We start from the raw sequence: 24167 nt of genomic DNA, 5'->3' as shown, positions 1-24167 counted from the left end.
TATTCAGTTTGTCACGTAGCAAGGCAGGGTGTTCCTGCCAGAGGGCCACATTCAAAAGCTGATGGCGCAGGTGTGACTATTGACAGAATACACCTGGAGTGTGGTCTTATCTACAGGTGCTCTGTTTGGTAGCTACCCTAGAGGTGGTTCCATGGGCAAGGGTGCATATGCACCCTCTTCAACACATGCTGCTGGTTCATTGGAGTCCAGTCTCAAGACTATTTGATATGGCTTCACCTGCCACTGGAGATCACCATACAGCTGCAGTGATGGTTGTAAGTGGACTATCTAAGGAAGGGGGTTTTCCTATGATTACTGGATGGGCTAGTACTAATGATGGATGCGAGCCTCCTGGGTTGGAGGGCCCACTGTCAGGCGTTGATGGTGCAAGAGCGCTGGAGCATCAATCTGCTGGAAGCTGGGGCCATCAATTGCAGTGTTGACCAGTCCAGATAATGTCTGACAATGCAACGACAGTGGCTTACATAAATTGCCAGGGAGGAACCAAGAGCCAGCAATTGTCAAGAGGAAATAACCCACCTCATGGAATGGGTGGAAATGCATCTTCAGGAGATCTCAGCCTCCTACATTGCAGGAAAAGACAATGTAAGAGCAGACTTCTTTAGCAGACAGTTTGGACCCAGGAGAATGAGAATTGTCAAATTAGGTGTTCCAGCTCATAGTGGACTGCTGGGGCCTACCCTTTCTAGACCTGCTGGCAATATCTCATAATGTGAAGGTTCCTCGCTTCCTCAGTCAAAGGAAAGATCAAAAGTCCTTGGGCATCAATGACCTCATGCAGGTGTGGGCAAGTGCCTATATACTTTGCCCTCATGGCCCATGTTGGGCAGAATGATTTGCAGGATTGAAAGTCACACGGAGGTGGTGGTTCTGTTAGTGCCAGATTTGTGAAGGCTCCTGATGGACCCTTCTCTCCAGTTACCAGTTCACAGGGATCTGCTCTGACAGGGGTTATATACCGTGACGTAGGCTTTGCTCTATTTCCATCTGCTGGAAGAGGTGCATAATTCACTGGTTCTGGATTCACCTATCTTTTATTAAAGAAAAGGAAACTCAGGTAAGTAGTAATTTCTCCTTTACTGTCAATTGGCAGTTAGAGCAATTTAAGCTGTGTTGGGGTACCTTTTCCTGTGGAATTTGAGATGGTTTATAAATGGTGTTTGTTTTCCTACTTAATAAAATTTGAATAGAAAAATAAAAATTAATTAGGGTATCCAGCTTCTGGTGCAGTGAGAAGCTGGAGGAATGCTATGGGAGCTGATTAGAGGGACAAGGACACATCTATTGAAAATAAGTTGGGGCTGACCCTGTGCTAGTGGAAGGCCTGGATTTACTTCCTGGGGCAGGGAGCTGGTCATTATGCAACTGTGACACTTAGTGGTTAGATGTAGGGTCCAGGATTGAATGGTCCTTAGCTGAGGGCTGTGCTAAATGAGTTGGACAGGGATATAGAATAGGAGAAAATCCCCTCCCCCCTCCAGGATAATTGCAACTGAAGGCTTGGGTGGTGGTGGAGAATCTTATTAACCTTGCTTTTAACTTAACTGGTAGGTGGAGGAGGAAACTGTTGCCTCTCCCAAATTAAGTAAATAAGCTGCTTAAGATGAAAATGAGAACTTCAAAAAAGAATTAAGATGTCTTTTCATTTTAAAGACCACCTTACAATAGCTGCACAATGAGGAAGCTGGTCAAGCTTGCTAGGCAAGAAGTATCACTTTTTTTTTTTCAATAAATATTCCTATCATTGTGTGTCTATAATAGCTCATTTACAAGTAAGACTAGCTGCTTTATCCATGCTTCCTAACCTTTATTTTGTCTTTGTAGCACATCTTCTGTGAAGACTGCATCTCGCTGTGGTTTAATAGAGAGAGGACATGTCCTCTCTGCAGGACGGTCATTTCAGAGTGTGTTTATAAGTGGAAAGATGGAAGCACCTCCATGCACCTTCAGATTTACTGACTGATGCCTGCTGCACACAGTTACTGAACCCTTTAAATACTTTTTTTTTTTTAATATGGAAGAGAATGAGTTTTCCTATTAGCAATAAAAATGAAAAGCAAAAAGGTGGTTTCTATACAGTTAGAACTATCAAATTTAAATACCTTTTGTAACTAACCATTTGTTGTACTTTTCTTAAACAGAACATTACTTTAGTACCAGTTAGGTTGAAAGTAAAGTTAACGGGGGGGGGGGGGGGGGGGGGGGAACAAAACTGAATGCAACCTACTCTGGCAACAGTTTTTTAAATGTATATTAAACTTTCCACAATCCCAATCTTACTGTGACATTTATAAGAAAGGGAAAACCTTGACAGTCAACACTGCAATCACCTTCCTCAGTGTTTTGTAATTCTTGGGTGTCAGCTGCCATCATAAGAAAATAATCCTTTCCATTTCAAGGGAAACTCCGATGCTAATAAAGTACAATACTTATGTAAAACACCAAATGTGGTAAAAAGAATACGTATACCTGTTTTCACTATTCCAGAGCTGCTTCAGGGCCAAAACGTAGGTAGTGGAGTTTAGTCCATGCATGGAGTTGCTGTTGTAATCAACAAATGACCCAACCTCAGAAGAAATTCCATTCAGTAACCAACTCAAGGCCCTACTGATGCAACAACTGAACATAAGAAATCCAATATTCACGTAGGTTCAATTGACTATCCTGGTCTCCTGCTCGAGGGTGTAAAGGGACAGGTTTGAGCAGATACGAATTGCTTTTGTGAATTCTGCTACCTACACTTTGGCCCTGAAGCAGCTCTGGAATAGGGAAAAGGGGCTGAGGTCTGTTTTTTTACTGCACTTAACAGTTTTTAGTGTGTTACAGAAGTACTGCACTCTTATGAAGCTATACATTTGTCTGTGCTGATTAGCCTATGAATGAACCTATTGAAAAGGAAAGGGATTTTTTTTCCTAAAATGGCTGCTGAAGCCTGAGTGTTACAAAATGCTGAGGAATTGATTTCACTGTGGGCTGCCTTGAGGTTTTCCCTTTCTTATAAACAGTATAACAGTGTAAAGCATTTTGGAAATTCTATAATGGGTTTGTTTGTGCAAGTTATTGATTTTACTGGTATAAGCCTGGGAATATTTGGTGAAAGTAAAGTTATACAGAATTACTTTTCATTAAATAGGAGCTAAATTGGATACTAGGGATAAGGCAATTCTGGTCCGCTAGGGCAGGGAACTGGTCAGGTTTTCAGGATATGCATATTAAATGTAGAAATCCTGAAACCACAACTGGCTTGCAGTACGTGACTGGAGTTGCCTACCGTGTTGGGGGAGAGACAGTTGTACTGTAAAGCTATTGTATTACATCAAAGTGTTACTTTTCTCCCCTCACTACTTAAAAAAAAAAAGGCATTTTATGAGACACAAAATGGCACTGCAGTTATTAGGGAGATTGTTTCTATGAGAAAGTAATGGATGCTAGCAACTGTTTTGGTCATGGGCTCATGAAGCACTGGAATCCAGAGTTCTGCCAGCGATGCAAATGGGGGAAAAAATCAGTGGAAATAGACTCCTTAATTTCATGTTTTGTTTGATATAATAAAAACTGCAAATGAAGGCCTCTAACAATAAGGCATGTGGCTAAATTGAAAGTGTTATTGGGTAAGATTTTATAAAAGTATGCATGTATATTTTTGTCAAGTAAAGAGCTGAATTATAAAATATTAAACCATGCCTTTTAAGGAATCGTGTCAGAGAAATGGGAGAATGATGTATTCACAGCCAGCTAGACTCTCTCAGAACTGTGTTGAATGGATTGTGCAATTAAATTAATGAAAGAATAAATCTAGTTTAAAGCCTCATTTTAGTGTGGTTATTCCCCTTTTTGCTCTTCCAGAAGCAAAGCACAGAATGTGGAAAGAATACAAGGAGGGCCTTGGGAGCCGTAAGAAAGCATGGCTGCTTTCCTCATGTCATAGGAGAAATCTTTGGTGCTGGAGTGGGGTGCTGCTCAGACAGTTGAATGTGTTTAGTTTCACAGCTTACTTACTCACTCCACTTTGTAACCCAGCACCGCATGTGATGAAGGTGGGGGGTAGAAATTCAGTAGCTGTGCATTTGGTCTCAGAAAGAGGCATCTTTTTGGGACAGAGGCACATTATAGCAGGACAATGCTGAGGTTAGAAAAAGATGAGACCATCATAGAAAACCTCTATGGGCTGAAGCTCATTCACGACTTCATCTTTACCTATTTATTTATCCAATAAGAGGATTCTTAGCCAAAAAAAAAAAACCTGAGGCAGGGCTATGCTATCCACATGTCCACAATTAGGAAAGCTAACGTGAATAAACTTACTCATGTATATTCATTCAAATTTGTATTTAATTGCTATTTACAGCCATTCAGTCAGGAATCAAATACATGTCATTACAGTAAAAACTAAATACAAGATTCAAAGCAAACAGGGCATCCACCCTCACACCACTCCTAAGGCAGCTGAACAGTTTTTTTTTTTTTGTTTGTTTTTTTTTACAAGAATGGACACAAAGCCAACTTGGCATAGCAGAAATGAACAGTCTCAAAATCCCAACCAGAAACTTCACCTCTAGCATGTTACAGGCATATGTGAAACATTTCAAGGCAGTGGAGCAGACCTGCATTCTTTGCTACTCATCACCGATTACTGTGCTCCAGTGGCTACACCTTGGGCTAGCGGTGACGGGGAAGCATGGCTGCAGAAAGCAATGTTTGGCTTGACTCATTTTGATGGTTTTTCCATGATTAAAGTAAAACATCCAATCTCCGAACACAGCAAGATTCATCCTCCAACAGTTCAACATTTCCTTATAGGAAAATGCTTTTAAATAACATTGGCTACAATCAAGAGCTGATAGGATCTTAAAAGTAGCAATTCACGCGAGCCAAATATATGGCAAATATGGACAGACCATGAGGTCCATAGTAGAAAATACTGACAGAGGCAAGACAAAGGATTTAGCAAACGGCAGTACTGCCTATGAAAGGCCAAACATTTTTCTATTAGAGCCTTGGGTGAAAGCTGAACTTGCCTTCTGAAACTGTTCTTTAAAAAAAAACAAAAAAACCCCCCCAAAAACACCCTAGCTCTATGCTTTGCTGTAGAAATAAATTGCTAGATCTAGTTCTGTTATTTCCCCCCCAACAAGAAATGCAGATATGAATAGTCTCCTGCAACAACCACAGACTGCTTTCCAGATATTTCAAGAAGGGCAACACGATTCACTGACTCAGATTCTTGCTTTGATAGAAATTAGAAGAAAGCTTTTTTTGTTTGCTTTAAGAAAAGGTATAATTGATAAGGTACTGGTCTGAATATCAACTGGTTTTAGAACTGCAAGAACGCTTCAGGCCAAGTATAACAGACTGAAGAAATCCAGCATCCCGGCACCTAAGGTGTCTGTACCTATGGTCTGTAGATGAACATCTCATCACCTGTCTGAATCGGAACACGTGCATATGTATCTCACACAATGAAGCAGACATTTCATCAGTGACATACTAATGAAATGGCAAAATATTCCTCTACAATTTGTTACAGGTTAGGAACAAATCAAGTATTTTACCAGTTTCCCTATTCTACAGCGATATAGTGAATTTCTGGAATAGTGACACCAACTTAAAGTTTTCTACATCAAATACACTCTTGGGGAGGGGGTAAAAAAAGGTGGTTAAAAAAAAATATCCAACACAGAGTACTAATTATTGAGCTGCAACCTGCAAATCACCAAACGTAATCCCCAGATCATTAGTTAACAGTTTGAGTCTAATAAAAAAAAAAACCAGATTAAATCCCTGGTTCAAGTTTTAATACTTATGACATGGTTAACCACAGCAGGGTCTACTAAGCCCTAGCTGAATTATCTTCTATAAATCCTACAAAATCAAAATTAATATAGTGAAGTTATTCAGTGATTACATTAATTTAAAAAAAAATTTGTACAAAATAAAAAAATAAAAAGGTTCTATAACTGCAATATTTCAAAGAAAAAAACAAATTAAGACAAGTTAGCTGTCTTCAGATGAACAGCAAAACATGTTTGCTAATACTCTGATGCATTCCACTCGCTAGCACTTATCCAAAGCAACCAGAACTAACTAAAGATCGGTTCTCTTTATAAGATCAATAATCTAGTAATAATGACACTAAATATATATATTTATATACTGTAGATCTATGTTTGCTTTTTTTCCTTTTTACAAATAAATACAGGAAAAACCATATTGCATAGAGTGTGCTTGCTGCAATGAGTGACGACAAAATGACACTCCAAAACGTTTCACAGTAATGGCAGGGTATCACTTCTCACTCGGTGTCGCACAGTAGAATTTGAATACTTCCGAAAAGCGCAGGAAGCCGACAGATACTCAAACATCCGACATGAGCTTTGTACGGTTCGCAGGGTTAGCCCAAAAAGTCTTTAAACTCTAACTTCATCAGGTCAGCTGTGCTATACAGAAATCCAGCATAGGAGGACCCTCTGGCCAGCCCATCAGTCCAAGGAGAATTTTTTTTTTTTTTTTTTAAGAAGAGGGTACCATAGTTTTTCTTTGTAGTCATTCTAGGTTACTGCAAATGTGCAAAAGCATGAGGAAATTAAAGAAAATGAGAAAATAAAAAGAGAATAAACAAGGCCCATTGCCTACTTCATTACTGAGTAATTGTTAAAAATACCTTTGTATATAAAAAGCTTTGATCACAAACAACAGATACCTCCTACAAATTTCTAGATGAATGTGTCAGGAAGGTGTCCATCTGGGTAGAGACTATGCCTCTCGAAACTGCTTCCTGTACTGCCCTCAAATCTTTCTCTGCAATGCTTGTCAAAATCTATAAAATGACAAAGCACATACCAGTGTCCCAAGTAGAGAATGAAAGCAGCCAACTGGCGATCAAAGCCACTCTACAAACAGATGGAACTTCCAGACCAGCTCTCGGATTTACAAGTCACTTGTTGAGGGGCAGTTCACCAACTAAATAAACCTTGCTCTAGCCATGAAGCACCATCTATGATCTCTTCTTAGGAGCCATCATCATGAGAAGTAGTACAAAACTGCAAGATGTCGCAACATCGATATCAACAATTTCATCCTTATCAGCGTTTAATAACGTAAGGACTTCATTTGCTCATTTTGTCATTCACATCTATTAGGAACATGGCTCCAGAACTGCGCTTTCCAACTGGGCTGTCTGGTGACCCTACACAGCCAACTGGGTTTTCACCAGAGACACAATCTATTGAAATGTTTCTCATGCATCTTCACAGTGGCTCTCCTGAATCCCTTGACCAGCTATGTGGGGCCACCGAGACAACTTTAGGAAGTCCTGCTCCAGACTTATGTGTAAGACTTGGGGGCTGCTAACCAGATTGGTAGATTCATATGTATAGCATAGACTGCATCAGCTGATCCATCAGGCTGTATCTATAGTATTGAAAAAGACACTAAGATGGTTTAAAAAAGGGATGGTGGTAACTGGGAAAATTAATTAATATCTCGTTTTTAAATAATGACAGCTGCCAGAATAATGCTGAAGTGGCTCAGATCTCATAACAAAATGCAAAAAAAACCCCAAAAAAACTAATAAGGGACAACAATGAACAATTATATTTTTCTAATTTAAATATATAATCTTTCCCCAGATCAGTTATCTATATATGCAAGCTAATTAAGTCCTGCCCTGATACTGGTGAACAGTTTATGAATCAAAATAACTATAGCACCAAACTGAACACACAATCAATATGACAAGTTTTGAAAAGAAATCCAAATGCAGGGTTTCATTGCTCACATCCAACAGAATTTAGTCTTTTTCTCTATTCTCTTGATTTGACATTTAAAAACAAACAAAAAAAAAACCCACAGAGAAAATGTTGCTATACTGCAAGTGTTATGGCTTGGATCCTATGGCTCAAAAGTCTTGACAACACAGAGCAAACAGCAGCTATTAAAACTGAAAAATCCCCTACAGGTGGTAGTCAGACTGAAGCCGGTACAACACATAGCAAGTCAAAAGGTGACAGCCCACAAATGCATTAACAGTGATTCCTATGCACACACAGCGGTTAGTGTAAAGCCTTAAGACGTTAACCCTTTCACCGTTCATGGAAACGTTTTGTTTAAGGCAAGAAGGTAAAAGGTACGATTACCTTGATTTCATTCTTTGAACCCATAATCCTTTGTACAGCTTGAACAATTCCAAAAAGCATGCAAATCGTGTCCCCTTTCCTTTTGGGAAGCACATTCCTACACTGTCTTTGAAGAAGTTTTCTTATCACCATGGAAGACATGAGGTGAAAGGCCCTTCCGTTAATACATTTTACAATCAATAGAGGCATGGCCCTGGTTGGGGGAGGGGATGAGAGTCTTCACTCGGTTCTCCTGTACTCAAAAGGTTGCTGCAGGAACAGGTGAAAAACAAACACCCATGTGTGGCTAAATGTTTTTTTTTAAGTTACTAAAAGTTGTGGAAGAATAATCCATCTGAAACCGACCAGAATCCTGACGCACACCAGCTCCCCCTCCCCTCCCTTTCACCGAGGATGCACTTTTGTAAGGCTGAGGGTGTTCATCAGCGGTCTTCTTGAACCCATGGGTTGGTTCCTCAGTATGGAGGCAGGATCTATGGACTACAAAATCTGAACCTGTCACTATCATAATCTGGAGACACTGTGTGAAACGAAGCTGGTTGCTGGGGTTTTTACAGGAGATGTGTATTTCAGCCTCCGTATGCAAACAGGGAAAGACTGGAAGACCAATTGTTCTGCCCCGTCCTGTTCTCTCCCCCTCCCTTCTCAACACAGACACATGCATAATTAGCAAGGATTCTCTTTTGCCAGGTAGTCATTTCATTGCTGATGAAACCTCGTTTTCCTGGACCAACCTCTAAAAAAAACCTCTTGCTTTGCAAAAACCTTTAGGATAGGTCCACACTGAACAGAATAAAAAAAAAAAAAATCCATTGAAAGAAAAAAAAAATATGTCTAGCAAAAGAATAAGTTGAGACTAGTGTTCTGACATGGAAATCTAACTAGAATGCTATATTTTTTGGTCATTTCCACAGTCTGTGTTTGCATACTAATGAAGCTTCAGTCTTACATGCTCTAGACGCCAGGCTTTGTCCCTCTAGTCCTACATCAATAGATTGCAACCTTTCAGTAGTGTGCTACCTTCCTTTAATACTGTCAAATCAATCGCAAATGTTGAAATATGACAAATCAGTGAAGTGAGCCAACAACGCCGAGAATCAATTAGACAACGCGCCTCCATACTCAGCAATACCATTTTATGTAATTTTTTTGTGCACCGTTGATTGATATAAAAAAAAAAAAAACAAAAAACCCCCACCTTTCCATGTTTGTATCTATTTTTTTTTCTTTCCAAACTATCATGTGCAATGTGACATCCCAACTCTTCCCTGGGGAAAAGGCACCCTCTTAAGTTCATACCCTTTTTTTTTTTTTTTTTTTTAAATCTTTTACTCCTCAGTTTGATGCCACCCATGGTCCAAGTTTTATGTTTTTTTCCAACTTTACAAGTAAAAAAAAAAAAAAAAAAAAAGATATATATATCTATCTCTCTCTCTCTTTGTCCTGTCATAGATTCATGCGCAGGTGTTCCGGTCTCTTGGAAATCATAGGGTAGGCTTGTTTTTTGTACAGCCCCGTGTTTGGCTGGCGGATTGGTAGTGGAGCCGATGCTTCTCCGCTCACTGTTACGTCCATTTGTTCAAGCCCACTCATTTCCATTGGGTATTCGGAGTGTGGCCGGGTGGTCGATGCTGCAGACGATGGGCCTCGGCTCCAGAAATCCCCAGGGGAGAACTTGACAGGACTTTAATAAAAAAGAAGAGAGAAAAACACCAGTCAAGAACTGAGGGCAGGATGGGGGGGGGGGGTCTTTGTATGTAATCAAAAGACAAGAACCACTCCTGAAAAAAAAGTGGGACAGAACTATCACAGCACGTGTCTTAAAGGATCATAGAGCATATTTACGCTTCAAGGAAGAAAATTCTTTTTCTTATACTCGTCTCATCTAGTGTGCAATCTGATCACTGGCACAAAGTTTTGTCAGTACATGCTATTTTTTGTTTAATCTTTTTATGTGCCATACTGATCTAGGCTTCTTACAATTATAAAAGCCAAGATCTTCTCTGATTAGACAATGCATATCAGACAAATGTACCAAAATAGACAAGGATGTCACCCCACTTCAGTGCATCCCTAACTTGTGACAGCTGGAAAGGCGCAACAGGTGGACAACTCTCTACTTGCCCCTCTTTCTTATCCACATCCTCTAAAGTACCCCTCCCCCCCACTCGTCACTGTCAGAGATGGGGAGCTGGGCTACATGGAGACTTTGGTCTGACTCACTCTGGCAAAGAAAATGAATATGATGGCAGACAAGGCCCTTAATGCCCATCTAATCTGCCCATTTTCTTTCCTAGAGCAGTGCCAGAGACCCTGGTTGATCTCTGGCTTTACCTTCACTCTTTATATCAGTTTAGCGACTCTCAGGCACAAAGCACTAGTGGTGAAATACCTGACAGGAGTCCGTGGGCTGCCGATGAATCTACGAGGTGAGCGGATTTTTGGTTCAAATGAAAACTTTTCTTTTACACTTTCAAGTACAGATGGAGCCACATAGGTAAAGCCCTGAAAAACAAACACACCATTTTTTTCGACATACACTTACTGCATACCAAGGTAGCCCATCACAGGGGAGTTAAAAAGATGACCTGGAATAGACTTAAAACAAAGAGAGAAGAACTTTTGGATATTTCTTATGCACCCTCATTTTTTTAAAACTTTTTTTGCCTTGGTTCAATATGAAGAAAGACATAGTACGGATGTCTGTGAGGCCCTTACAACCTTTGAACGGCTGGACCTAGCTCAACCAGACTTGGAGTGCGGTAAGGTTGTTGGACGGGTGCGGGGAGACACATCATTTTAGTCTGCTAACTGGGGAAGTGCTTTCAGGAGGGTGCGGAAATGGGACAAATTTTTAAATTTTGCCATAGGAAATGAACTGGCATGTGAACCAAGGCTAGACAGAATGTTGCGCCTTCTTGTCTTATCATAGCGTCATTCAAGGCTGATGTGGTAAGTTGTTTTTTTTTTCCCCCCCATAGACACAAAAGCCTTCACATGTGCCAACACTTCATGTGTTTAAAGTCAGAGAACTAGCAAGATTCTTCTAAGAGTTTAAGACTGTTTCTCGACTCAGTAACTGCTCATTCCTAGGTCTCATTTCCTTTTCCAGTTTCCACGTTTTCTTTCTAAGATTTCACCTTTTAGGGGTGGGAATTGGGAGAATTAAAAAGGTGTGTATGCTCTATTATAGCCATGCCTCTTATTTTAAAAAACTGACTTCCCAAAGTCCATTCTTCAGTCTTCCATGCTGTATTCCCGCTTTACATGCGATGCCCTCATGGCATCCTGATTCACTAAGAATCATAGAGTGGAAGTGGCAACCCAGGGGCAACTTTCAAAACCTTTGGGCACTAATCCCTTTAGAAATGAAATAAATATCGGAGGATGCTTATTTATTTAGAAGTTGAAATATAAAAATCTGTTTTTATTTAGCTTGTTAATTAATACTGCTGCTTTTACAGAATGTGACAATGTAAGGGGCAACTGCAGATGACACTGAAGCAACAGGTCCACATGAACAGTGAAGTCCCAGTCAAAACAATCACCCAGTCACATCCTGCAGCAAACTAAAGGAAAACTGGTTCTTACCTGCTAATTTTCGTTCCTGTAGTATCACAGATCAGCCCAGACTGCTGGGTTATGCCTCCCTTCCAGCAGATGGAGACAGAGAAAAAAAATTGAAGGGCACCCCTAAGTAGGATGCGCCACCTGCAGCCCGTTCAGTATAAACAATATCAAAGCAGAATTAACATGGTAACAGGAATCCAAAATTTAAATGGTCAAACCAAAATTATGAGACTCAACTATGTACAAATTAAGTGCACTTGTGAAATCTTCATCTTGCTATATAGAATGACAGAAAAAAATTGACAAACTCTCGAGCGGAACGAAAATTAGCAGGTAACAACAAATTTTCCTTTCCCTGTATGTACCTGGATCAGCCCAGACTGCTAGGATGTACCCAAGCTGCCTTACATGGGGTAGGACCTAGAAAGCCCCGCTCGAAGCACACCGCTGCCAAAACTCTCGGAGTTGGGAGCCCGAACATCCAAACGGTAATGCTGAGCAAAGGTATGCAAAGATTGCCAGGTCGCCGCCCTACGGATCTCCTGAGGGGAAATCAACTGACTTTCTGCCCAGGATGCTGCCTGAGAACGGAGCGAATGAGCCTTAAGACCCCATGACATATATACGCTGAAGCAATAGCATCCTTCAACCATCGGACAATAGTAGCCTTGGAAGCTTTGTGCCCTTTCCTGGGACCTCTCCACAAGACAAAAAGGTGATCCGACAGGCGAAAATCATTAGTGACCTCGAAGTACTGCATCAGTGTCCGCCTACATCCAAATGCTTCAATTCACGAGCATGTGGAGAATTCTGATCCAAATTCAGGAACACAGGCAACTCAACCTGGTTCACATGAAAAGCCAATACAACCTTAGGCAGGAAAGACGGTTCGGTTCTAAGAGAAACGCCACAATCGGAAAACCTAAGAAAAGGCTCACGATAAGATAGCACCTGAATTTCTGAAACCTTCCGAGCCAAGCAGTTAGCCACAAAAAACACTGATTTGAGCATAAGGTCCTTCAGAGTGACGCACCTGAGCGGTTCAAAAGGAGGTTCACACAACGTCTTAAGGACCAAATCCAAACTCCAGGATGGACAAACCACTCGACGTGGTGGATTCAAATGCTTAGCACCTCAAAGGAAACCAACCACGTCCGGATGAGCCGCTATGGACACACCTTGCCAAGTAAACAGCCTATGCTGCCACTTGAACCCGTAGAGAACTGAAAGCTAGCTCCTTCGCCAAACCCTCTTGCAAGAAGGCTAGAATGTGCACTACCAAGGCCCGCCTAGGGGGAACATTCGACCTGCTACACCAAGAGTCAAAAACCTTCCAGACTCGGACATACGTAAGAGAGGTGGAAGTTTTGCAAGCCCGCAAAAGAGTGGAAATTACCGAATCAGGATACCCCTTCTTTCTCAACTGCCGCCTCTCATAAGCCAAGCCGCTAGACAAAAGCGATCCACCTGGTTGAAAAATACTGCTGCAGGAGATTTGGAAGGTGACCCAGACGGAGCGGATCGTCCACTACAACGTAGAGGAGATCCACGAATCATGGCCTCCATGGCCATTCTGGAGCCACCAGCACCACCTCTCCCGGATGGGCTTCTATCCTTCTCAAGACCTTGCCTACCAGAGGCCAAGGAGGGAATGCGTAGAGTAGAATGTCGCGAGGCCATGGGAGGACAAGCGCAACAACCCCTTCCACTCTGTGCTCTCTTCTGTGACTGAAGAAGCGCGGTGCCTTGCATTCCCCCGAGTCGTCAGTAGGTCCAAACGGGGATCCCCCACCGATGAGATATCAACGCGAACGCCTCGTTGGACCACTCCCATTCTCCGGGATCCAATCTCTGACAGCTCAGAAAATCCGCCTGTACGTTGTCTACTCCAGCAATGTGCGAAACCGCTATCCTGAGCAGATGGAATTTTTGCCCAGGCCATGAGCTCGTCCACCTCCGCTGCTACGGAACAACTCTTTGTGCCTCCCTGCCGGTTGATGTATACTACCATCGTTGTGTTGTCTGAGAGCACTCTCACTGACTGACGCTGAACCAGAGGCAAGAACTGCTGCAAAGCCAACCATAACGCCCTGGTTTCGAGACGATTGATGGACCATTGTGCTATCTGCTGCGTCCAATGGCCTTGCGCTGCCTGAGATTGGCAAACTGCCCCCCCAGCTGGAAAGACTGGCATCCGTCATCACAATAGTCCACTGGGGGACCTCCAGATCCATCCCCCGGGACAAGTGTTTGGGGCTCAGCCACCAAGCTAGGCTGGACCTGGCCGGTTCCTGGAGGGGTAAGAGGACTTGAAAAGCCTCCAACTTGGGGTCCCAACGTGAGAGCAAAGCCCTTTGCAACAGCCAGCCAAGAACCTGTAAATAGTTCCACACCCTGGGAACTGGCAGGGTCAAGAGACGCCGAACTTGCGACATGAGTTTGTCTATCCGTTCCTACATCAGGAAGACTTTCCCAATTCGAGTATCGAATCTTGCCCCCAAAAAATCCAGGACTTGGGCAGGGGACAACTGGCTCGTCTGCATTGATGATCCAACCCAGAGCGCGAAGTGTCTGCACGACCTTGGCAACTGCCGCCTCGCATAGCTCCTGTAACTTCACTCGAATGAGCCAATTGTCCAAGTAGGGATGAGCCAGGATCACTGGCTACGGAAAGCTGCCACCACGATCACCATCACCTTGGTAAATGTGCGCAGGGCAGTAGCCAGCCCGAAGGGAAGTGCCTGAAACTGATAATGCTTGCCGAGGACCATAAACTGGAGATACCACGGATGGTCCTTCCGAATTGCAATGTGTAGGTACGCTTCCATCAAATCAAGGGACGCTAAAAACTCCCCTTTTCTGAAGGAGGTGATTACGGAACGTAGCGTCTCCATGCGAAAATGGGGCACTCTGAGAGCTCGCTGACATTCTTCAGATCTAAAATTGGATGAAAGGACCCCTCCTTCTTCGGAACCAGAAAATAAATCGATTATCTGCCAGTTCGAAGTTCGTCCGAAGGAACCGGAACGACCGCTCCGAGGTCTAACAACTGGCGAAGCGCGAGAGACACCTGGCGCCTTTTCTCCAGGGACCCGCAAGGTGACACCAGAAATAGATCGCGTAAGGGATGAGCAAAATCTAAGGTGCAGCCATGTTCTAAAATGTTTAGAACCCAATGGTCCGATGTTATTTTGACCAACTCCTCGTAAAACAGGGACAGCCGCCCCCCAACTACCGGAAAAGGGGAGTGGGCCGGCACTATTTCATTATGAGGACTTGACTCCTATCGCCCCTGTGGCACTGCCGTCACGGGTGGGTCTATGGCCACGAAAGGAATGAGACCAAGTCTGTGATATGCCAGACGACTGTCGGCCAAACGGAGCCGGCTTAGACTGGCGAAAACGGCGCTGCCCCCGAAAACGCGAACAGGAAAGGTCGAAACCTCTGGAAGCCTTCGGCCTATCCTCCGGGAGCTTGTACACCTTATTGTCCCACAAAGACTTAATGAGCTGCTCCAAATCATCTCCAAAAAGTAATTTCCCCCGAAATGGAAAAGCACCCAGTTGCGACTTGGAGGAAACATCGGCTGACCAATTACGGAGCCATAAAAGCCTGCGGGCTGACACCGCAGAAGCCATAGTCCACGAAGACGTACGAAGGAGATTTTTCAAGGCATCCGCCCCATAAGCTACGGCTGCCTCCAAATGATCAGCCTGCTCTGATTTCTCCGTGGAGAGCTCTCTGGCACTCAGGAGTTGTTGTACCCACCGGAGACTCGCACGCTGCATTAAACTACTGCAAATGGCCGCTCGGACCTCCAGAGCAGACACCTCGAAGATACGCTTGAGAAGCACCTCAAGCTTACGATCCTGAGGGTCCTTAAGGGCAGCCGCCCCGACCACCAGAATAGTCTTACGCTTAGTGACTGCGGATACGGCTACATCCACCTTGGGAACCTTAAGGAAGTCAAGAGAGTCGTCTGGCAGCGGGTACAGTTTTTCCATAGCTCTGCCTACGCGAAGGCTAGTTTCTGGAGTATCCCACTCCCGAAACATCAGTTGGAGCAACATAGGATGAAAAGGAAAAGTCCTAGCCAGGGGACGAAGACCAGACACCACTGTATCTACCGTGCCCTGATCCTGAGGCATCGGCGGTCTGACCAGCCGGTATGCCAAACTCCGCTAAGGCGTGTGGAATCATTGGCTCCAACTCATCTCTACGAAAGAGCCTAAGGACCCGAGGATCATCCCCTTCCACCATGGCCACGCACTTGGAATCCTCATCCACGTCCGCCTGAAGAGGATCCGCCACCGGAAACACACCCTGGGCTCCCAGAACCTGACCCTTCCCGGACCACCCTAATCTGGGCATCGTCAGGAGGATCCGGCCTAGGAACCAGCACGGGAGGAGAAAGCCCGGGCTCAGGTTCCCCCATGGGCATAAGGCAAGCTAAATATGCCTTATGTAACAGCAAAATAAAATCAGTCGAAAAAGGATGCTGGCCCTTTACATTTTCCCGAGGGGGGGTATCCAAGGGAGCAGGGAAGGCTGGAAACAAATCGTGAAGAGACCCGGGGCAAAAATCATACGGAAATAATTGAGGAGGGAGATCCCGTCCCCCTGCCGAGCTATCTGCATCGGCAGCTCCTAAAATGGCCGCCGTTTCTGTGTTCCACAGGAGTGGGGCAGGCTGAGTACCACGAGACAGCATCGGGGTGCCCACATTATGGGACCGATGCGCTTGCCTCCCCCTTCCGCCAGCTGCTGTCGCTGACGGGCCCTTGCCCCCGGGAAGACACCGGGAGCAGAGGCCATCTCAGGAGAATCATGCTGCCGGCTCTCCACAGGCTTTACAGGCCGAAGCACATGACATCACCGGGCTGTAAGGGAGGGGTGGCCGCCAAAGTAAACACCCCGAGCCCGGGAGGCCAAAGAAGAGCAGCACAGCTCTAAAAAAACGCAGATAGTTTCGTTTTTTTTTTTTTTAATCGCGTTGGCCTTTCCAGAGCACAACCCGCAGTTGTCTCTGGGCCAGGTGGGGAGGGTCCGGCCCACTGGTAAATCCCCCCCCAGTCACTCACCAGCTGCTGTTCCTGGTACACTGGAGTGAAGAAAAAAACTAGCCGGCAGGCCTACCACCAAGGAGAAATAACTCGTCTCCTCAGGAGGCCCGGCTCTTCTATTTTTATTTTTGAAAAAACTTTGTTTCAGTCAGACAAATTTAAAAGATTCCTGTCACTGCCACCTTTTTTTTTTTTTTTATAGAATCAATTAGCCAGGACTGCAGGTTCTGCCATCTTCATCTGCTGGAGACAGAGAAATACTGAAGGGATGGAGACAGTTTTTTCTCTGTCTCCATCTGCTGGAAGGGAGGCATAACCCAGCAGTTTGGGCTGATCCGGGTACGTACAGGGAACTCCAAATTTGGATGGATTCTGAAAGAGGACTGAGGAGGGCAGCATTCCTGAACGATGACCTTCAGCTCATTTCCTGAAGAACTGGAAAAAGTCACTGTGCAGAAATACTGTTGCTTAGCAATGACCAAGTGAGAACAGGTAGCAGTGAAAGGAAAACTTTTTTTTTTTTTTTGGATGGGCATAAGTGACTCTCTGAAGCAGCAACCTCCTATCTTTATGTTCCCTCCCCCCCCCCCCCTTCCAAGACCAGGGCCAGACAGTAGTATTGCTGCTAATCTCTGCCATAATTTCAGGTGTGTCTACCCTTTCTGCCATGGCCTTGCAAGCATGCATGCTTATGAGGGACTGCATCTTAAACCAACTCACCACAAAGACCTGGTTGGCACTTTCACTAAGGGTTGAGTCATCAGGGCTGTCGACAGGTGTCTGACGTGTAAACTTCGAGTCAAACTGGCTCACATCCTCTTCAGATTGCTTTGTGAAAACAAAATGAGGTTAAAGGGGGTTATAGTACAGAGCTTAGTGCTTAGCAATGAAGCCTGGGCCCAGTCCGCAGACTTTCGGCAGAGCTGGGTTGTAGGGGAAAGCCTGAAGGACCACCGCAATCTGGTGGTTGACTGTGGATGTCCCTAGAAATACTGGTGTTGGAGGATTAATTGGGGTGGGAAGTGAACAAGAATCAAGAATAAAGAAAGGAAATTAATTAGCAAATTAAAATAAAAAATCTTAAACAGTTTTTTCAAATCATACAATAAAAGTTTAAAAATAGAGTGGTCAATACAGCAAATGTTTTGTGGTGAGGTGGACCAACAATAGGATTTCTAGAATAAGTAATTCAAAGTTTAGAAGACCCCCATATCTCCGATGGGTAGGTGCCTCAGCTGGGACTGACCGTCATCTGGACCTTGAGAAGCTGTAATTACTGTGTGCCAGTCTCCTTAAAAAGACCATTTGTAATAATGTTGAAAACTATTCCTGGGCAGCACCCAGCTAAAAAGTAATAATGTGTAAAAGGAACTGCAAACCACTGTGGAACAGATGTACTAATGGGTTTTCACTATTTGATATCTATAATAAATAAATAGATCACACTACATCTGGTCCCTGTATTTGTTAAGAGAGGCATTTCCCTTTAACAATACAGTGCTCTGTTTATAACAGATCTTGATGATAATACAGGCATTATCTCCCATGCTCTGTAGGATAACAATGAAAGGCCTGAAAAGCAAAATGAGCTATTTAGTTCAAGCCAAGTTTAACATGTTCCAGATTCAATATACATCCAATAAACTTCCACCGCAAAATGTACAGAAAATGCACAGAGCTGTCTTACTCACCAACAATGGTTTGAAGGGGGGCTCAACCTTCCTAGCAAGAAGCTCTTCCCAGTTTATGTGTCTGAAGAAAGGATGAGCCTAAAAAAAGAGCCAAACCGCAGTATATACCACTGGAGAGCAACTGATAAAAACATGCTTGCATGTCTCTCTAATAGACTGCTTGCACCATACAAAAAATAATTTTATACTAGCTGGACTGGTTCAGTAGCACTGCCGTGCACTGGCACGGGGAAGGTCCCTGGTTTCATGTTGCACTCACCAGCTGACCTGGACATCAAACCAGGGGAGCTTCCACGTGGCAGTGCACAGTAGTTGCCACTGAGCTGCTGGTCATTCCCAGGACAGAGCATGACTTGGGCTTTTGGCAGGTGGTCATCTAAAGTATCTCAAGAGCAGGCTGCCAAGGATGTGGAGCAGGCAAAGATGTCCTTACAACAGAAGCTTGAAAACCCTACCTGCACCTCGGCAGCATCTCCTGCTCCAGCCCCCAGACGCGAGGCAGCATTTCTTTTTAGCAGCTGGGAGCAAAAAAAGGAAAAAAAGAAAAGAAAACTAGTTCACAGACCTACAGATAATATCAATAATTTATTTCAATATTTCTGCTGCTGACTTTTCATAAAACATAAATGCTAATTTCTCACTGTATAAAGAACTTATAAAATGCAATTACTGTATGAGGTAAAGCAACCTTCATATAGCACTAGGTTCCTGAAAAATGTATCAGGCTACCTGATACATTTTTCAGGTTGGTTGTTTTTCTCACTATAAAGGAAAATTAGTTTCTTACCTGATAATTTTCGTTCCTGTAGTACCAAGGATCAGTCCAGACTCCTGGGTTTTGCTCCCCCTCTAGCAGATGGAGACAGAGCAGTTATCAAAACAAACTCCGCCTATAAATAGGCTGGTGCCACCTACAGTCCGACAGTATTACTCAATGTCAAAGCAGAATGGAAATCTCAAAACCATTATAACTATATTCAGTAAAAGAAACAAACTGGTCCACTGAACCCTCCCAGGACTTGAACCTTGAGAACCACTTGAGGACAAAATTCAGAACTCTGCCAATCTGAAATAAGATAATATATAAGAACTGAGCAGACTCTCCCTTTCTCTCATGTCTGAGATGGGCTAGAATCTGGACTGATCCGTGGTACTACAGGAACGAAAATTATCAGGTAAGAAACTAATTTTCCTTTCCCTGTACGTACCCGGATCAGTCCAGACTCCTGGGCTGTACCAGAGCTTCCTTAATTGGGATGGGATCTGGAGAGGCCCACTCGAAGCACTCCCTCTCCAAATCCTCCCACAACTGGAGCCTGAACATCCAGTCTGTAATGTCTTGCAAAAGTACGCAAGGATTTCCACGTAGCCGCCCTGCATATTTCCTGCGGTGATACCATCTGACACTCTGCCCAAGACGCCACTTGCGAATGAGTAGAGTGGGCATGCAGACCCGTAGGAAGGGATCTACCCCGAAGGAGATAGGCCGAACTAATAGCCTCTTTTAGCCAATGAGCTATAGTAGTTTTGGACACCTGCTGTCCTCGTTTAGGACCGCTCCACAGCACCAAGAGATGGTCAGACACACAAAACTAATTGGTAACCTCTAGGTAACGCAGCAAAGCTCTGCGAACATCAAGCTTCCGCAAGTCACCAGCCAAAGGATCCGAACGGTCTAACTCCGTGAAGGCCGGCAGATCAACTGATTGGTTGACATGAAAAGAGGAAACCACTTTTGGCAAGAAAGACGGAACCGTCCTTAAAGAAACGCCTGAATCCGAAATCCGCAAAAAAGGGTTCCCTACATGAAAGTGCCTGGAGTTCAGACACCCTACGAGCCGATGTAATGGCCACCAGAAAAATCACCTTCAAGGTAAGAACTTTTAGAGTCGATCTCTTCAAGGGCTCAAAAGGCGCCGAACAAAGAGCAGTGAGGACCAAATTCAGACTCCATGACGGATAGGGATGCCGAAGTGAAGGACGGAAGTGTTTTGCTCCCTTAAGAAAACGAACTACATCTGGATGTGCGGCTAACGCTATGCCCTGAACGGATCCACGCAAACAACCAAGCGCCGTCACTTGAACTCTGAGGGAACTACATGACAAACTGTTAGACTGGATTGTAGAAAACACAGAAAATCTGACACCGAAGACTGGGTAGGCGTGACCTCTCGGTCCAGACATCAAGTCTCAAAAACTTTCCATACTCTAACATACGTGAGATTGGTAGAAGTCTTATGCGATCGGAGGAGCGTGGCTACTACAGCCGGAGAACATCCTTTGTGACTTAACCTCTGCCTTTCAAAAGCCATCCCGCTAGATAGAAGCGATTGACTTCTTCCAAACAAACAGGCCCTTGATGCAGCAGGTCTGGGAGAACTGGAAACCGCAGCGGGCCCTCCACGGCAAGATTGAGAAGGTCTGCAAACCAGGGACGTCTCGGCCATTCTGGAGCTACCAGGATGACCTCCGTTGGATGGATCTCTATCTGCCTGAGCACTTTGCCGATCAATGGCCAAGGCGGAAAGATGTACAGAAGAACCTCTGTGGGCCAAGGCAGCACTAGGGTATCTACCCCTTCTGCTCCCGTCTCTCTCTGCCGAGCATAGAACCGTGGAGCTTTGGCATTCCGAAACGTCGCCATGAGATCCATGCTGGGCGTGCCCCATGCATTGCAAATGAGTTGAAAAACCATGTCCATCAATTCCCATTCCCCGGGATCGAGATGGTGACGACTTATAAAGTCTGCTTGCACGTTGTCCATGCCGGCGATGTGAGACGCTGCTATGCTTACGAAGTTTTGTTCTGCCCAGCTGATCAATTGCTGAGCTTCCATCGCCACCAGTTGACTTCTGGTTCCTCCTTGGCGATTGATGTACGCCACCATGGTCGCATTGTCTGAGAGAATTCTGACAGACTTGCCCTGGAGGAGAGGATGGAATGCTTGTAATGCCAACCATACCGCTCTGGTTTCCAGTCGATTGATCAACCAGAGAGATTCGACGGGAGACCAGAGTCCTTGTTCCGATTTCCCTTGGCATACCACTCCCCAACCAGAGAAATTGGCATCGGTGGTGACCACTGTCCAGTCGGGCACTTCCAGGGGAACTCCTCAGACTAAATTGTCCGTCACCAACCACCAGTCGAGACTGGATCGCACTGCCTCCGTAAGCGGCAAAAGTAGATGAAAAAGCTTGGAGACTGTGTTCCATCGGGAAAGCAAGGCGGACTGTAAAGGCCTCATATGAGCAAAGGCCCAGGATACAAGTTCTAATGTTGAAATCATCGACCTGAGAACCTGTAAATAATCTCTGACTCTGGGTGGGTGCTTGAGCATTAAACCTCTTACTTGGACTTGCAGCTTGGAGATGCGTTCCGTGGTAAGAAAAAAAACTCTGCCCTGCTGAGTGTCGAATAGAGCACCCAAATACTCCAATGACTGAGTGGGCTTCAGTCGGCTCTTGGCGAAATTGACCACCCAGCCCAGCGACTGCAGGAGCTGAAGTACTCTCTGAATCGCCTCCTGGGCAAGCGCTTTCGATATTGCACGAATCAGCCAATCGTCCAAGTAAGGATGCAGCAGCAACCTTTCCCTGCGGAGATGAGCTGCCACCACCACCAACCTTGGTGAATGTCCTGGGCACTGTGGCTAGACCGAAGGGCAGAGCCTGAAACTGAAAATGCTGATCCAGTACCGAAAACCGAAGAAACCTCTGGTGGTCTGACCGAATGCCTATATGAAGATCTGCTTCCGTGAGGTCTAAGGATGCTAGAAACTCTCCCTTGCACCAGAGCGTCTCCATGCGAAACCGGGGGACCCGGAGACATCTATTTACTTTTTTCAGATCCAGAATGAGCCGTAAGGATCCCTCTTTTTTTGGCACTATGAAGTAAATGGAGTAACGGCCTTTCCTTCTTGCCTCCGGAGGCACTGAGGCGATGGCCCCTAGTTGCAGAAGCCATTGCAAAATGTCCTGCACTGCTCTTCGCTTGGTTTCGTAACCGCAGGGAGAAATTAGAAATCTTATTCTCCCCCAGGGATTGGATATCTTCCAGGTCTTTACCGAAAAGTAGTTTGTCTTTGAAGGGCAAGGACCTAGCTGTGACTTGGAAGAGACATCCACCAACCAGTTTCTCAAAAGAGGAGCCTACGAGCTGAGACAGCTGAAACCATGGATCTGGCCGATGTGTGCAGTAGATCATGTAGTGCATCCGCGCTGTACACCACCAAAGCTTCCAGACGACCTGCCTGGGCCGCCTCTTCATCCGATAAGGCGGCGTTAGCGTGCAACTGCTGAATCCAGTGGAGACCCGCTCGTAAAGGTGAAATTGCTGCAAATAGCCGCATGCACTCCCAGTGCTGAAACCTCAAAAATCCTTTTAAGTTGCACCTCCAAATTTCTGTCTTGCAGGTCCTTGAGTGCTGTAGCTCCAGTAACCGGGATCATGGTCTTCTTGGTAACAGCGCACACTGCCGCATCTACCTTGGGTACTCAAAGCAGCTCTAAAGCATCCTCTGGCAGAGGATATAGCTTGTCCACGGCGTTACATACTTTCAATCCCAGGTCCGGGGTATCCCATTCCCGGAAGAGCAAATCTGTAGCCGAGAGATGAAAGGGAAAGGAAGAAGCAGGGCCTCTCAGACCCAGCAACTCCGGATCCATAGCACCCAGTTTAGATTCCTCAGGGGGACCTTCAATGCCCAGTTCAGCTAAAATAGAAGGAATAAGGAGACCCAACTCCTCCTTTCTAAAGAGGCGCACCACCTTGGGGGTCATCCCCTTCCGCAGCATGCGCCCCACACATTGTACCTTGGTGCTGTAAATCAGGGTCTACATCCACCCCCTTTGGGGGCTTGGGCAGTAGGTATAGGTCATCTGGATCATAATCCTGACTAGAAGTATCCGTGGTAATCTGGGGAACCACTGACCGCCGGGGACGTCTAAGGCTGAGCAGGCTCCGCACCTCCCTTAGAGGTAGACCTTTTCTTAGCAGAGGGCTTACATCCTTGAGAAACGACCTTTTTACCAGACTGCAGCTTCCCTAACTTCCTCTTCTTTTAAGCTTTATGAAACAGTAACACAAATTGTGACAAAAAAAAGAGGAAGAGGAGGAGTCAGAGGCCCTCTCGAGGCTATCCTCCATTGCAGGGGAATTAGGCTGTAAAGGTTCCCTGTCCCTTGGGAAACCTTGCTGGGGAGAAAGAGGAGGAGGTAAAACCCCCTCCCCCAGCGCTGCACTAGACACAACCCTGAATGACTGGAAAATGGTCCCCCGTTCCCATGCTGAACGGGAACTAATCAGCCTCAGCGTGAATTGCAGCAGACTTCCCAATCAGGACTGGGGCATACTTTGATTTAACTAGTTTTGCCATTTTAATATATATATATATATATATTTTTTTTTTTTTTTTTTTTTTTTTGGCTCCCGACAGCCCCTCCCCTCCGGGATGCAAGCTGAGCAAAGGCTCTCCCTGGAGAGCCACGAGCGGACCGTGACAGGAAAATAAAGACAAAATAAATTAAAGAAAATTCAATGAATAAACAGCAAAACGAAAGGCAAATACTGCACTGCGACAGGGAGTGAAGGAGAGAGAGCCGGCGTGGGAGAAAACGAAAGCAAAACTTTTTTTAAATTATAAAACTTGCCCGGCTGTGGTCCAAGTTGCTGATCCCTTTGGGTGGAGT

General features: G+C 44.8%; 2 protein-coding genes across 7 annotated transcripts in view; one reads left to right on the top strand and one right to left on the bottom strand.

Annotated features, from left to right (window-relative positions):
- The window catches only part of RNFT1 (ring finger protein, transmembrane 1), a 54135-nt gene extending 50303 nt beyond the window's left edge, over positions 1 to 3832 (top strand). For all 5 annotated transcript variants that reach the window (XM_029611783.1, XM_029611781.1, XM_029611784.1 and 2 more), the window contains exon 10: positions 1846 to 3832. In XM_029611783.1, the coding sequence (XP_029467643.1) occupies positions 1846 to 1984 (139 nt within the window). In that variant the 3' untranslated portion in view covers positions 1985 to 3832. The remainder of the gene's footprint in view (positions 1 to 1845) is intronic.
- Positions 3833 to 6487: 2655 nt separating this feature from the next.
- The window catches only part of RPS6KB1 (ribosomal protein S6 kinase B1), an 83457-nt gene continuing 65777 nt past the window's right edge, over positions 6488 to 24167 (bottom strand). For both annotated transcript variants that reach the window (XM_029611547.1, XM_029611548.1), the window contains exons 11-15: positions 18936 to 18998; positions 18481 to 18558; positions 17510 to 17617; positions 10549 to 10661; positions 6488 to 9840 (exon numbers count right to left, since the gene is read on the bottom strand). In XM_029611547.1, coding sequence (XP_029467407.1) covers positions 9603 to 9840; positions 10549 to 10661; positions 17510 to 17617; positions 18481 to 18558; positions 18936 to 18998 — 600 coding nt within the window. In that variant the 3' untranslated portion in view covers positions 6488 to 9602. The remainder of the gene's footprint in view (positions 9841 to 10548; positions 10662 to 17509; positions 17618 to 18480; positions 18559 to 18935; positions 18999 to 24167) is intronic.

Source organism: Rhinatrema bivittatum, chromosome 8 (assembly GCF_901001135.1).
Source record: "Rhinatrema bivittatum chromosome 8, aRhiBiv1.1, whole genome shotgun sequence".
Classification (NCBI taxonomy): Eukaryota; Metazoa; Chordata; class Amphibia; order Gymnophiona; family Rhinatrematidae; genus Rhinatrema; species Rhinatrema bivittatum.
The sequence above is the reverse complement of the archived record's forward strand: the minus strand, read 5'-3'. Positions and strand labels throughout refer to the sequence as shown.